Source organism: Bombina bombina, chromosome 6 (assembly GCF_027579735.1).
Source record: "Bombina bombina isolate aBomBom1 chromosome 6, aBomBom1.pri, whole genome shotgun sequence".
NCBI lineage: Eukaryota > Metazoa > Chordata > Amphibia > Anura > Bombinatoridae > Bombina > Bombina bombina.
Window position 1 is genome coordinate 769505661 of NC_069504.1, and position 17697 is coordinate 769523357.

General features: G+C 36.5%; 1 protein-coding gene across 5 annotated transcripts in view; it reads right to left on the reverse strand.

The window, feature by feature from the left end:
- ADGRL1 (adhesion G protein-coupled receptor L1) overlaps positions 1-17697 on the reverse strand; it is a 491322-nt gene that overhangs the window by 30091 nt on the left and 443534 nt on the right. For all 5 annotated transcript variants that reach the window (XM_053718064.1, XM_053718062.1, XM_053718063.1 and 2 more), the window contains one exon: positions 1992-2197. In XM_053718064.1, coding sequence (XP_053574039.1) covers positions 1992-2197 — 206 coding nt within the window. The remainder of the gene's footprint in view (positions 1-1991; positions 2198-17697) is intronic.

Below are 17697 nucleotides of genomic sequence, written 5' to 3' on the forward strand. Positions count from 1 at the left end.
ATACAGGAATACCCAGCTCATACAGCGGGTTAGGGGCTTTCTTTTCACTTGAAAACTTGAAAACATGTTTGCACTAACATATATTATGGGTGCAATAGTACTAAGTTTAGTTTAACACTAGCACAGCACAGTATTCAATAAAAACTGTACCTGTGAAATAGGGACAATTACTGTAGTGCATATTGTCAGACTATAACACTGAGACACAGTTTGCACTATAATGCTGTAAACAGAGTGAATTGTGCATAACAAAATGGTGCCAGTCACTTTTCTCGCAACCCGATGATTACAGCACTGTTTCAAAATCCTTGGAGGTTGAAGTTCAGCTCTATAAAGCGCTGTATTAGCGAAGCGCTGTAAAGTGAGGTATAACTGTAATCCTTTTATTACCCATTCACCAGTATTGTATAACCAACACAGTTATATCAATACACTTTTTACCTATGTGAATATCAAGCTGCCGGAAACAGCGCTCTAAAGACCACTGCTCCATAACTGGTCCGCTGCCTCTGAGGCTGCGGTCTGTAATCTGCCTGATCCTATACGATCGGGCTGATTGACACCCCCTGCTAGAGGCCAATTAGCCGCGAATCTGCAGGGGACGGCATTGCACAAGCAGTTCACAAGAACTGCTTGTGCAATTATAAATGCCGACAGCGTATGCTGTCGGCATTTATCGATGTGCGGCGGAAATGATACGCTACATCGTATCATGTCCGTCCGCACTTTAATAAATCGGCCCCCTTGTATCTAAGCCTCTGCAGTCTGCCCTTTATTTCAGTATTTTTGACCGACTTGCATTTTAGTGCTCTCTCATAAGTAACTCCACAGGCGTGAGGATAATGTCATCTTGCAAATTTCTTTTTTGGGCCAGAGGTTAAAAAGTTGCTAAGAAAATGGTGAAGAAATAAAAGCTGAAGAAGAGAGGAAAAGTGCAAGATGTCACTCATGTTGGTTAAAGCTGTCTCTGAAATAAAAATGATCTTTAGGGAATGTGTATAGTTTTTAAAAGTTTGTGGTGAGGGATAATACAACAGAAGAAAAGTTGTGTAGTTGAAGTGGGTTATAAAGCAGGAGTAGGGAATTATGTATGTGGGAGAATATTTGTTGACAAACGCAAAAAAAAATATATATATAAGGGATTTGTATGTTAAAGAGACAGTCTAGTCAAAATTAAACTTTCATGCTTCAGATAGGTTATGCAATTTTAAAGAACTTTCCAATTTACTTTTATCATCAAATTTGCTATGTTCTCTTGATATTCTTTGTTGAAAGCTAAATCTCGGTAGGCTCATATGCTAATTTCTAAGCCTTTAAAGGCCGCCGCTGATCTCCGTGCATTTTGACAGTTTTTCACAGCTATACAGTGCTTATTATTGTGTGCCATATAGATGTGCAGTTATTTATGAGTCAGCACCGATTGTCTAAAATGTCTGTCAAAAGAACTGAAATAAGGATGCAGTCTACAGAGACTTAGAAAAAAATTACTATAACGTGTTAGTTATGGAAAACTGGGGAATGGGTAATAATCTTCTTTTGAAACAATACAAATTCTGGCGTAGACTGTCCCTTTAAGGTAAAGATTCTAAAATGTATTTAACAAGATATGACAGCCAATAAAGACTAAGAGAATGCTAAAGTAAGCTGGGTGCTCAGCTGGGGGTAAAAATAATGAGTCTTCAAGAAGAATTTTGGATAGATAGGATGTGTAGACAGCTGGTTGAATGTGAAGCCAGCAAAATAAGCATTACACAAGACAAACCGGGCATATATATATTTTCATTTTCAAGATAAAAAAAATACTGCTAATGTATCTTATTGTTTTTTCAGCCCTTCAGTGTTCTCGACTGTTGCTAATGTCCTACCCTTTCTACCATCTATTTTCACCCCATTGCTAATCTATTTATATTCTTCAGCTTTCTCCATTTAAGTCTAGTAATGATGTTTCTTGCTTTCTCTGTTCCTATGTCTCTTTTTCATGGTTGTCTCACCTGCAAATGTGGTAATGTGAATATTACAGGGTCCATTAGGAAGACTCTACTGGACTCTTTGTTTATGGAGGCTGCAATGATCTGTGAGTTTACCACCAGCGAGTGTCCTGTAGAGCCACTGTCTCCTCCTAAGCGCACTGTTGAGTTTTCCGTTGACAGGAAGAGGCCAAGGTTATTATACAGGACGAAGACAACCTTTACTACACCTAGGAAAAAGTCACAAAAAACACAAATGGTAAATATAAGACATTACACTACAACAAAGAATGTAATGCAAACATATTACACAAGCAAAAAGACTACCACAGTAGGATATTAAATATTGTATGGAGAAACCTAGTAAAGTAGGCTTGTCCAACCTTAACACTTGAGGCCCACAATGCAGCCCTCTAAAGGCTTTAATGTGTACTCCATGGGGCCGATTTATCAAGCTCCATATGGAGCTTTATGCCCCTTGTTTCTGGCGAGCCTTTAATAACCCTACAACTGATAGATTATGCAAACTTAATAAAAACAGAAATGGTCGTTGTCTCCACTGATGCAGAAAAAGCGTTTGACCGTGTAAATTGGAATTTCCTATATGCTACTCTAAAAAAAAAATCGGGATTGGCGACGTCACACTTCAACGAATAAAAAGTCTCTATGGTTCCCCCACAGCAAAAGTAAAAACCAATGGTCTTTTGTCCGACCCTTTCCCTATTAACAACGGGACACGCCAAGGATGTCCCCTTTCCCCACTCCTTTTTGTAATAAGCATTGAAGTATTAGCACAAAAAAATCAGGCAAACAATCCCTTTATGCAGACAACATATTGCTCACATTATCCAAACCTACAATTTCCATACCTGCGGTACCGAGGGAATTTAAATAATTTGGGGAGTACTCTAATTTTCTTGTAAATAATCAGAAATTCTAAAAATAACATTACCTTCAAATGCATATCACAATTTATTAGAATTCTGTCCCTTTAAACCCCAGAATAAAGCATTAAAATACTTAGGCATATACTTGTCACCCAAACCCAAAAATATCTTTAAAATGAACTACTCTAGATTACTCTCAGACTTACAGAGAGATTTCCTTTTATGGAGCGACCGTCCCATTTCTTGGTGGGGTCGCATTCAAGCGTTAAAAATGAACGCCTTACCCTGGCTACTATATATCCTCCAAGCTGTTCCAATAAGATTGCCGATCGCGTTCCGTAACTCTCTATAGAAACTTTTTAACTCCTATGTGTGGGGGAACATTAAACCCAGAATTATCAAAGGAACAATGTATCATTCCCTACAGAAAGGAGGACTAGGCCTCCATAATATAGATACATATTATAAAGCAGTCTGCTTACAGAGAATCCTAGACTGGCATCGCAACGAACCCATCAAGGCCTGGGTACCCATAGAATCCCACATATTGAAATCTCCTCCTGGAACAATATGCTGGATAGAGCGCCCACCCTGGATAAAATCATACCCTTTATTACATAACATATTCGCTATGTGGGACTCCCTGATACATCAGACATCTAAATTTCGACCCAGAAATCACCCCTATCACCAGTGTCCCATAACACGGAATTACATGGAGGACTAGAACACAAATTACATACACTAACCAACTGGGAACTAGGATATACAACCCCAATAGCCAAACTTTTATCAAACGGTAAACTTAAAGAGAGACAGGGCTTAGGTGACACATTGGGTGGAGCATTCTCTAAATGGCTCATACACCACCAACTACACCATCTCCTTTCCACTTCACCATATAAGTAATCCCTCACTAGGCCGGCTACACCATTTGAACAACTATGCCTAATAGAATCACCACTACGACACACACTAGCCTGGGCGAACGAATAGTGACTGACACTATCTATGACCCCTACCCTAACTATGTGTAACACTGGCATATCAAGCTGAAAAAGGAATTTAGTGATTGGAATGTAATCTAATTATTAGAAACACAAGACAATCATTCCAGTCAACTAGATTCTTAGAGACTAACTACAAGATTCTTACCAGATGGTATCTTACCCCTGTACGAATCAAACACGTCTTCCCACGCCACAGATACTTACTGGAGGGGATATGATTCATATTTGGGCAGTAGATTTAATAGTGCTGTTGAGGGGTCAAGTTGAAATGCATGTTCTGAGTCCATTACTGGACTACTAATATAATTTTCTATGGATGAACAAAAGTGTTTTAATTTGGGGCAGGACTACCAAACACTACTGCAAAATTCGCTTAAGACTAATACAACTCACACTTAATTTGGCCAGATCCCTTATAGCCACTCTGTGGAAGTCACAGTCTACTCCTACCTTCCTTTCGTGGAGGAAACACATGGAACACACTTTAAAGTTAGAAGAATATGGCTACTTCCGGAAAGGAACAATGAATTTCTATCATGATTATATATTTAACTGGGAAACCATATCTCAACCACCCTAAAACGGAATGGCTCATGCCTTGTTAAGGGCACACAAGTCCCTCCTCCCTCTAGACCATCTATCTCCTAATTCCCCCCCCCCCCCGATATCTTCCCACTTTTCTACATTCCTCTCTTCTTTGACAACTGTAACAATTTTGAATGTTGACAACATGTTACACAGCTATACCAAATGGACTTTGATTCAAGCTGTTATGTGCTTAAAGTGGACTTACTTCTACTAGCTCCATTGTGAAGCTACTTTACCATTTTGTACAGAATATAATTTCTTTCTCAATAAAGGTCTTTGAAACCAAAAAAAAAAAGTTAATAAACCTGAAACACCTGTCTAGAAAAAGTGTTGTTTTTTTTTTTTTGCTGTACACACCCCATAAAGGGCTAGATTACAAATCATGGGGCAAATCTGTTTTACGCAGTTGCGTTTTTGCATTTGTGGTTACACAGTTATTACAAGTTGCAAAATAACTTATTTTTTGCGCATGTTAATTGCATGCGCGTTCATATATTCCCCCCCACTAAAACCCTAATCTGTTGCGCCAAGCCCATGACCTATTCTCCTCAAAAAGTGTACATGAAAATGTGAATTTCATATTGCGAGAATGTTTTCGTAATATCTATTTATAGCGAGATATGTATATGAATATATGTCTAGATATCTTGAGATCTAAATGCAATTATCTCTTTGAAAATCCCTCTGAGATATTGTTAATGTGCATAAGATTGTAATGTGAAATATTTTCATTATCTCCATAGTTAAACATATCTCTATACATATAAATCCATGTTTCTCAATGTAAGTGTATGTATGTCAATGTAAAATCCCTGCATCGGCTTTTTTTTTCTAACACCCGAGAGATCTCCTATCTTTGAGCCCTTATAACTTTTGTGTGCAATATTTTTATAAAATATTTTTTATTAGACGGTGTTAATATGAGTGTAACTGCACATTGTAATGTATTTTTTAAGTGTTTCGTGAAACTTTTATATTGCGGAAAACTGTTAACTACAGCTCTTCGAGTGTGGAAAGGATTGTTGCGTAAAAGGCGCATGAAATCCCAATTTTTAAAGATTTGTAATATCTGCGCAATGTAAATTGATTGCAAAAAGATCATATTGTGCGCTGAAAACCCATACCATACTTGTAATCATGCCCAAAGGAAATTGCACTTTGAAACAAAAATGATGAGATATTGAATATCTAATTTGCATATCTTACCCAGAGTTCCCTGGTGCATTGGTAACAATGTATACAAAGTACTTCTAAGCAAGCAAGCATGGATACTTGCCTAGATTTGCTAATTTTCTATACAATAATTTTATGGCTCTTATACACACACACACACATATATATATATATATATATATATATATATATTCATCTCTGGGAAAAAAATTAAGAGACCACTGCAAAATGATCAGTTTCTCTGGTTTTACTGTTTATAGGTTTGAGTTTTTATTCTATAAACCAGTGACAACATTTCTCCTAAATTCCAAATAAATATATTGTAATTTTGAGGCATTAATTTGAAGAAAATGACTACTGGTAACAAATAACAAAAAAGATTCAGGTCTAGATTACAAGTGGAACTCTATATATCACTTTTGTGAAATAATACGATAATGTGTGCTGGTATTACAAGTTAGACGCATGCGAACGTAAACTCGCATTCACATTGCTAGGAAGCTTTGCTTTCACAAGAGAACTTCAGTGCCAGTGAAGGGGGTAAGTCGCGCAGCAATCAATATGCAGATATACATATATATTTATGTGTTAATATGTATATACACATATTAACACATAAATATATACGTATATACACATATTAACACATAAATACATACGTATATACACATATTAACACATAAATACATATGTATACACACATATTAATACATAAATACATATGTATACACACATATTAACACATAAATATATATGTATATACACATATTAACACATAAATATATATGTATATACACATATTAACACATAAATACATATGTATATACACATATTAACACATAAATACATATGTATACACACATATTAACACATAAATATATATGTATATACACATATTAACACATAAATACATATGTATATACACATATTAACACATAAATATATATGTATATAAGCATATTAACACATAAATACATATGTATATACACATATTAACACATAAATATATATGTATATACACATATTAACACATAAATATATATGTATATACACATAGTAACACATAAATGTATAAGCATATACATATTTATTTACTGGGAACACACAGTTCCCATTGACCGCAATGTAAAGGCACTTTTCAGTGCCGTTTTTCCCCCCCACTCCCACCAACTTCAACTCCACTCCCACCAAATATGCTGCCATCTTTATTTTTAATAAACTACACTAGACAGTATTTTGGGGCATTTGGGCAGATTTATCAAATTAACCAGAAATCTTATCTCTGATTAATTTTATAAGCACTAAATGCGACTGCAGTAGCAATAACCAATAATTCAAATAAAACAAGTTAATATTCATTTTAAAGAACACCATACTAATGTTTTAACTTAGCAAGAGTTCAGAAATCAATATTTGGTGGAATAACCCTGATTTTCAATCATAGATTTCATGCTATCAACCACTTAGCTGTTGGGTGACTTTATGCCACTCAAGCAACTTGGCTTTGTTTTGGCTTGTGACCATCTATCTTCCTCTTGATCACATTCCAGAGGTTTTCAATGGGGTTCAGGTCTGAAGATTGGGCTGGTTATGACAGGGTCTTAATCTGGTTTTCCTCCATCCACACCTTGCTTGACCTGGCTGTGTGGCATGGAGCATTGTTCTGCTGGAAAAAAAACAATCCTCAGAGTTGGGGAACATTGTCAAAGCAGAAGGAAGCAAGTCTTTTTTCTAGGATAACCTTGGCCTGATACATGGCCTGATTCATGCGTCATTCAAAAATATAAATCTGCCAGTTCCAGCCTTGCTACAGCACCATCATCACTGATCCTCCACTAATTTTCACACTGGGTGCAAGACACTGTGACTTGTACGCCTCTCCAAGAAACAGGGGCATCAGGGGCCATTTGGCCCTGGATAAATCGGCCCCCAAGTCTCTGTCTAATCATTAAATAACCAGGTGATGGGCAAAGCTGAATGTTGGACTCATCAGAGATGCCTTACTCCAGTCCTCTATGGTCCAATCCTTATGGTCTCTTGCAAACCTCAACCTGGCTCTTCTTTGCTTCTCATTGATGAAGGGCTTTTTTCTAGCTTTGCACAACTTCAGCCCTGCCCCTAGTAGCCTGTTTCAAATTATTCTCACTGTGCACTTCACCCCAGCTGCCATTTCCCATTCTTTTTGTAGGCCACTTTATGTAATCCTATGATTTTTGAGTGACATTTGAATGAGTTGACAGTCATCCCAGGCAGTGGAATCATTTTCGTCCTCTGCCGCTCTGTATCTTTGTTTTCCCCAATGTCATCTGCTTAACTTTGCTCTTATGAACCACCGTATTTTACATTTTAAGGATGGAAGCAACCTGATGCTCACTGTATCCCTCCACCACTAAAGCCAAAATTGAACCCTTCTTTTCCTAACTTAAAACTTTTATTTTCAACTCTTTTTGCATGGTCAATAGTTATTTTTTTATTCCATTTACTTGTGAGGTACTACTAGCACTGTTTTTACCATCTAGCTGTACCTATTGCAAGAGGATAAGAATGACCACAGCAGTGGTATATATAATATGCTCTAAATGACAATATTTTTATTTAGAATTTCGTAGAAATGTTGTTAATAGTTTATAGAATAAAACAGCATGTTCAGTCTACTGAAACACATACCTATACATAGTAAAACCAGAGAAACTGATAATTTTGCAGTGGTCTCTTAATTTTTTCCAGCGTTGAATATGAATATATATATATAAGCATTCCATAGTATTCCTTACCAACCTTTTGAGGGTACACAAATCTAAAGTGCACTTATAAAGCTTTACTGTGATATACCGAACACTATTTCAGAGAGATAACGTCATATAAACTGCATAACATCTGGTATGGCTTAAATAAAATTACATTACAGAGTGAGAATTTTGTTTTAATTAAAACAATATCAATTTATGACATAATTTATTTCTGGTTTACACTAATTAGAAAAGTGCAGAGAACAGTAATGATAGTGAGCCCTCCCAATAATTTTGATTGGTTAAGGGAACATAATGATGTCATCAGCATCCCTTTATTAACAAAAATGGAGGCCTTTGTTTACAACACGTATCATTATGCTCTGAGGTGGTGTATTTAAAGGACCACTAAACAATAGAATAGCATAATCAATAAATGCATAATAAACAGACAATGCAAAATCCCTTAGTTTGAATTTAACATGAGTAGTAGTTTTGTTTCTTTCCATGGCACCATCAGAGAATCACAAAATGCATATATGTGTAGTCTGTGAATCGTGCACATGCAAGTTGTAGCTGGTGCCTCAAAAAGTGTGCACATAAAAGATTGCGCATAGTCTGAATCATGATCGTTTAATTTTGACTTTAGTGGTCCATTAATTTTTAGCTTAAAGCAACTGTATATTAAAGACCTTGGGCTTCAAGCAAGGCAGAAAAAAAAGTAACGTAGGTGGGCAAAAGTGGCCACCTCTTGCTTGGATAACATTTTTTTTTTTTTTTTTAGCTAATGTGGCTGAGGATCCTGGGCTTTTCAAAACACAGAAGACCCCATGTTGAGATAATGGACATTGTTTCCAGTCCTCATCATAATATGATAAGAAGGTTTACCATTAGGATCCTTCTTAGACGTTTTTTTTATTTTTTAACTGTGATGGCTACAAGTGACTTAAAATTGAAGATCTTGGGTTTCACGCAAGACAGAGAAACCCTTGCTGGGATAATATGTTACAACAACCGCACAAATGATTCATAGATTGTTGAGAGACATTAGTTTTCCATTTTGCTGAGAGAAAATGAGTGAGCTAAGGGGAGAAGGATCATAGAAAGGTGATGAATTAAGTAAAAGGGAATAAGGTGAATGGACCATCAGGTGTAACAATGAACTAAAAAAAAGAGGTATTCGAAATAATATGAAATATCCAAGATGGGAAATATAGAAGTACTAATACTTCCTACAGCACTGAAGTCCAAATATCACGTTCTAAATTCTCTAAGCTGCAAAAACTAAGATCTTAATGATTACCGCATCTTCAGAGCTCTGGTTAACTGTTTTGTGAAACAAAAAAGTTGCACAAAACACATCAAAAATACATTGCAAAGTACAGTTACGCTCATAATAACACCATCTAATAAAAATATAAATTAATAAAATATTGCACACAAAAGTTATAAGGGCTCAGAGATATGAGGTCTCAGGTTTTAGGAAAAAATAGGCAAGCAAAGGGCTTTAACAGACATACATACAGTATAAATGTACAGGGAGTGCAGAATTATTAGGCAAGTTGTATTTTTGAGGATTAATTTTATTATTGAACAACAACCATGTTCTCAATGAACCCAAAAAACTCATTAATATCAAAGCTGAATAGTTATGGAAGTAGTTTTTAGTTTGTTTTTAGTTTTAGCTATTTTAGGGGGATATCTGTGTGTGCAGGTGACTATTACTGTGCATAATTATTAGGCAACTTAACAAAAAACAAATATATACCCATTTCAATTATTTATTTTTACCAGTGAAACCAATATAACATCTCAACATTCACAAATATACATTTCTGACATTCAAAAACAAAACAAAAACAAATCAGTGACCAATATAGCCACCTTTCTTTGCAAGGACACTCAAAAGCCTGCCATCCATGGATTCTGTCAGTGTTTTGATCTTTTCACCATCAACATTGCGTGCAGCAGCAACCACAGCATCCCAGACACTGTTCAGAGAGGTGTACTGTTTTCCCTCCTTGTAAATCTCACATTTAATGATGGACCACAGGTTCTCAATGGGGTTCAGATCAGGTGAACAAGGAGGCCATGTCATTAGATTTTCTTCTTTTATACCCTTTCTTGCCAGCCACGCTGTGGAGTACTTGGACGCGTGTGATGGAGCATTGTCCTGCATGAAAATCATGTTTTTCTTGAAGGATGCAGACTTCTTCCTGTACCACTGCTTGAAGAAGGAGCTTGACTCCATCCTCAACCCGAAAAGGCCCCACAAGCTCATCTTTGATAATACCAGCCCAAACCAGTACTCCACCTCCACCTTGCTGGCGTCTGAGTCGGACTGGAGCTCTCTGCCCTTTACCAATCCAGCCACGGGCCCATCCATCTGGCCCATCAAGACTCACTCTCATTTCATCAGTCCATAAAACCTTAGAAAAATCAGTCTTGAGATATTTCTTGGCCCAGTCTTGACGTTTCAGCTTGTGTGTCTTGTTCAGTGGTGGTCGTCTTTCAGCCTTTCTTACCTTGGCCATGTCTCTGAGTATTGCACACCTTGTGCTTTTGGGCACTCCAGTGATGTTGCAGCTCTGAAATATGGCCAAACTGGTGGCAAGTGGCATCTTGGCAGCTGCACGCTTGACTTTTCTCAGTTCATGGGCAGTTATTTTGCGCCTTGGTTTTTCCACACGCTTCTTGCGACCCTGTTGACTATTTTGAATGAAACGCTTGATTGTTCGATGATCACGCTTCAGGAGCTTTGCAATTTTAAGAGTGCTGCATCCCTCTGCAAGATATCTCACTATTTTTTACTTTTCTGAGCATGTCAAGTCCTTCTTTTGACCCATTTTGCCAAAGGAAAGGAAGTTGCCTAATAATTATGCACACCTGATATAGGGTGTTGATGTCATTAGACCACACCCCTTCTCATTACAGAGATGCACATCACCTAATATGCTTAATTGGTAGTAGGCTTTCGAGCCTATACAGCTTGGAGTAAGACAACATGCATAAAGAGGATGATGTGGTCAAAATACTCATTTGCCTAATAATTCTGCACTCCCTGTATATGTGTGCACATATGTATTTAAGTAATTGTATGTGTATATATGTATTTAAAGACATATATACACATATAAATACATAGGTATGCATATATAGATAGATATATAATTGCATCTTTATGCAATTTTCATATTCAATAAAGTGTTATAGTGTGTTTGCACTGTAAATATTTCACATTCCATATGTTCTGCACATAGAAAAATATTTTCTAAGTATTTATATATATATATATATATATATATATATATATATATATATATATATATATATATATACAGTATCTCACAAAAGTGAGTACACCCCTCACATTTTTGTAAATATTTTATTATATCTTTTCATGTGACAACACTGAAGAAATTACACTTTGCTACAATGTAAAGTAGTGAGTGTACAGCCTGTATAACAGTGTAATATTGCTGTCCACTCAAAATAACTAAACACGCAACCATTATTGTCTAAACCGTGGCAACAAAAGTGAGTACACCGCTAAGTGTAAATGTCCAAATTGGGCCCAAAGTGTCAATATTTTGTGTGGCCATGGAGTTTACCAGAGCTTCATAGGTTACCACTGGAGTCTTCTTCCATGACGACATCACATAGCTGGTGGATGTTAGAGACCTTGCGCTCCCCCACCTTCCATTTGAGGATGCCCCACAGATGCTCAATAGGGTTTAGGTCTGGAGACATGCTTGGCCAGTCTATCACCTTTACCCTTGGCTTCTTTAACAAGGCAGTGGTCATCTTGGAGTTGTGTTTGGGGTTGTTATCATGTTGGAATACTGCCCTGTGGCTCAGTCTCCAAAGGGAGTATGTCACAGTACATTTTGGCATTCATGGTTCCCTCAATGAACTGTAGCTCCCCAGTGCCGGCAGCACTCATGCAGGCCCAGACCATGATACATATGCCCACATGTCCGCCGCACATCGATAAATGCTGACAGCTTACGCTGTCGGCATTTATCATTGCACCAGCAGTGCAACACCACCAGGGGGTGTTATAACCTGATCGTATTGGATTGGGTTGATTTCCAGCGATCTCTGTCAGCCGCCTCAGAGCAGGCGGACAGATTATGGAGCAGCGGTCTTTAGACCGCTGCTTCATAACTTTTGTTTCTTGCGAGACTGAAGACTCGCCAGAAACACGGGGCATCAAGCTCCATACGGAGCTTGATAAATATGCCCCCAAAATGTGTTTTGACTTTAAAATGAGTTGTATGTTGGCGGACGTGTGTACATATCGGGCATTATCATTACATTGATGGTTCAGCCCAGCTTCTTACACAGAAAAAAACACCTCTAAGTTTTATTCAAAGTTACTACATTCTGAGATTTATACCAATACCAAAATATCTTTATTCCATGGGGTTTATTAAGCAGTGGATGCTGCATCAACGCCAAAAATGGAAGTAAAAAAAACAGTGGTTGTAAGACCGTTTCTCCTTAACGTCCCCGCCACCTGAAACCATCCCGATCATCCCCTGCTAGCAGCCAATTGTCCGCGAGTGAGCAGGGGGCGGCATTGCACAAGCATTTAATCAGAAATGCTTGTGCACTGCCGCCCCCTGCGTACTTGCGGCCAATCGGCCACCAGCAGGGGGGTGTCAATCAACCCGATTGTACTCGATCGGGTTGATTTCCGGCAGGTTATGGAGCAGCGGTCTTTGTGACCGCTGCTTCATAACTGCTGTTTCTGGCGTGCCTGCTCCAATCGGAGCTTGATACATATGCCCCATGATCCGCAATATCGAATCACGTCCGCTCGCACATTAATAAATAGGCTGCTTTGAGAGGAAGTAGAACCTTTACATTAGAATGTAGGTATTCAGTCTGAATTTGGACAGGCCTTTTATTATATTTTAATCTGAAGATCATTTTAAAACAGAGTGAAATGCTTTCAAACTTTAGGATAAACAGTTCTTGAATATATATATATATATATATATATATATATATATATATATATATATATATATATATATATACATAAAGTATATATATCATATATACACAGTATATGTATAGAAATTCCGAATATTACAAGTGAAGGCTGCCTCTTCGTATCTATGCAGTAATATGCTGAATAATTGTCTAGGGTTTACAGAGTAAAGTGTGCATAATTATACAGAAAAACCTTAGGGTATAGAAAGGAAAAACCCTGCTTAATTATTGAGTTATTCCTTTGTGTATAGGCTAAGAAAGTTTCCATAATTACAAAGAAGCATCCTAGTTTATAGCAGAGGATCCTTGTATAATTAAAGAGCTACAGTTTAGGGTACAGAGAGAAACCCAGTATAATTAAAGAGCTACAGTTTAGGGTACAGAGAGAAACCCAGTATAATTACAGAGCTACTCGACTAGGTCTACAAAAGGAAATCCTGTCTAATGACAAAGGTAGGGCACAGCTTCTTAAACTGTTATTACCTGGGACCCTATTTTTATATTAAAACAATGTTTGTGACCCTATTATTATATAGTCCAAAACAAACCCCTTGTCATATTATATATTATATTATTATTTGTTTTTTATACATTAATATGCCACACAAGTGAGGGGATTATTAGTAAAAAAATAAGTAAATTTATCTTATAAAGCCAATGTTAATCACTAATAATTAGTCTCTTTATCTAATTCCATGTACCTTGCATGAAGGCTTCTCCCTCTCATGTAGCAATGGTCAACACACACACATTTGAAGAGGTACAAAATTAGCTGAGTGCTTACCTCACATTAAGCAAAATACTGAAAAAAGTTACTCATATACAAATACACACACATACTCATAAATACACACACATACTCATAAATACACACACATACTCATAAATACACACAACACTCACTCATAAATACACACACATACTCATAAATACACACAACACTCACTCATAAATACACACACATACTCATAAATACACACAACACTCACTCATAAATACACACACATACACACACTCTGACTCGTACATACTCACTCATACATACACACACACACTCATAAATACACACACTCGGACTCATACATACACACACACACTCATAATTACACACACTCTGACTCATACAAACTCACTCATACATACACACACACACTCATAAATACACACACTCTGACTCATACAAACTCACTCATACATACACACACACATTTGAAGAGGTACAAAATTAGCTGAGTGCTTACCTCACATTAAGCAAAATACTGAAAAAAGTTACTCATATACAAATACACACACATACTCATAAATACACACAACACTCACTCATAAATACACACACATACACACACTCTGACTCGTACATACTCACTCATACATACACACACACACTTATAAATACACACACTCTGACTCATACAAACTCACTCATACATACACACACTCACTCATAAATACACACACTCTGACTCATACAAACTCACTCATACATACACACACACACTTATAAATACACACACATACTCATAAATACACAAAAACTCACTCATAAATACTCATACATACACACACTCTGACTCGTACATACTCACTCATACATACACACACACACTCATAAATACACACACTCTGACTCATACAAACTCACTCATACATACACACACTCACTCATAAATACACAAAAACTCACTCATAAATACTCATACATACACATACTCTGACTCATACAAACTCACTCATACATACACACACTCACTCATAAATACACACACATACTCATAAATACACACAACACTCACTCATAAATACTCATACATACACACACTCTAACTCGTACATACTCACTCATACATACACACACACACTCATAAATACACACACTCTGACTCATACAAACTCACTCATACATACACACACTCACTCATAAATACACAAAAACTCACTCATAAATACTCATACATACACATACTCTGACTCATACAAACTCACTCATACATACACACACTCACTCATAAATACACAAAAACTCACTCATAAATACTCATACATACACATACTCTGACTCATAAATACTCACTCATAAATACACAAACACTCTCTCATAAATACACAAACACTCACTCAAATACAGATACACACTCACTCATAAATAAATTATTCCTATTTAAAGCTAAATACTTACCTGTAAAATAAATCCTAACATAGCTACAATATAAATTATAATTATATTGTAGCTATTTTAGGATTAATATTTATTTTACAGGTAACTTTGTATTTATTTTAACCAGGTACAATAGCTATTAAATAGTTAATAACTATTTAATAGCTACCTAGTTAAAATAATTACAAAATTACCTGTAAAATAAATCCTAACCTAAGTTACAATTAAACCTAACACTACACTAGCAATAAATTCATTAAATAAAATACCTACAATTATCTACAATTAAACCTAACACTACACTATCAATAAATTAATTACATACAAATACCTACAATTAAATACAAATAAATACACTAACTAAAGTACAAAAAATAAAAAAAGAACTAAGTTACAAAAAATAAAAAAATAATTTACAAACATTAGAAAAAGATTACAACAATTTTAAACTAATTACACCTACTCTAAACCCCCTAATAAAATAACAAAGCCCCCCCAAATAAAAAAATGCCCTACCCTGTTCTAAAATAAAAATAGAAAAGCTCTTTTACCTTACCAGCCCTTAAAAGGGCCTTTTGCGGGGCATGCCCCAAAGAATTCTGCTCTTTTGCCTGTAAAAAAAAACATACAATACCCCCCCCCAACATTACAACCCACCACCCACATACCCCTAATCTAACCCAAACCCCCCTTAAATAAACCTAACACTAAGCCCCTGAAGATCTCCCTACCTTGAGTCGTCTTCACCCAACCGGGCACCGATGGACCAAAAGAAGACATCCGGAGTGGCAGAAGTCTTCATCCTATCCGGGCAGAAGAGGACATCCGGACCGGTAGCCATCTTCATCCAAGCGGCATCTTCTATCTTCATCCATGCGGAGCGGAGCCATCTTCTTCCAGCCGACGCGGATCCATCCTCTTCTACCGACGCCTACTCGCCGAATGACGGTTCCTTTAAATGACGTCATCCAAGATGGAGTCCCTCGAATTCCAGTTGGCTGATGGGATTCTATCAGCCAATCGGAATTAAGGTAGGAAAATTCTGATTGGCTGATGGAATCAATCGGATTGAACTTGAATCTGATTGGCTGACTTCTGCCGCTCCGGATGTCTTCTTTTGGTCCATCGGTGCCCGGTTGGGTGAAGACGACTCAAGGTAGGGAGATCTTCAGGGGCTTAGTGTTAGGTTTATTTAAGTGGGGTTTGGGTTAGATTAGGGGTATGTGGGTGGTGGGTTGTAATGTTGGGGGGGGTATTGTATGGGGTTTTTTTACAGGCAAAAGAGTAGAATTTTTTGGGGCATGCCCCGCAAAAAGGCCCTTTTAAGGGCTGGTAAGGTAAAAGAGCTTTTCTATATTTATTTTAGCTTTATTAGCTTAAAATTGTTGCAATCTTTTTCTAATGTTTGTAAATTATTTTTTTATTTTTTGTAACTTAGTTCTTTTTTTATTTTTTGTACTTTAGTTAGTTTATTTAATTGTATTTATTTGTAGGTATTTGTATTTAATTTATTTATTGATAGTGTAGTGTTAGGTTTAATTGTAGATAATTGTAGGTATTTTATTTAATTAATTTATTGATAGTGTAGTGTTAGGTTTAATTTAAAGTTAGGTTAGGATTTATTTTACAGGTAATTTTGTAATTATTATAACTAGGTAGCTATTAAATAGTTATTAACTATTTAATAGCTATTGTACCTGGTTAAAATAAATACAAAGTTGCCTGTAAAATAAATATTAATCCTAAAATAGCTACAATATAATTATAATTTATATTGTAGCTATATTAGGGTTTATTTTACAGGTAAGTATTTAGCTTTAAATAGGAATAATTTATTTCATAAGAGTTAATTTATTTCGTTAGATAAAAATTATATTTAACTTAGGGGGGTGTTAGGATTAGACTTAGCTTTAGGGGTTAATAAATTTAATAGAGTAGCTGCGAGGTCCGGTCGGCAGATTAGGGGTTAATACTTGAAGTTAGGTGTCGGTGATGTTAGGGAGGGCAGATTAGGGGTTAATACTATTTATTATAGGGTTATTGAGGCGGGAGTGAGGCGGATTAGGGGTTAATACATTTATTATAGTAGCGGTGAGGTCCGGTCAGCAGATTAGGGGTTAATAATTATAGGTAGGTGGCAGCGACGTTGGGGGGGGGCAGATTAGGGGTTAATAAATATAATATAGG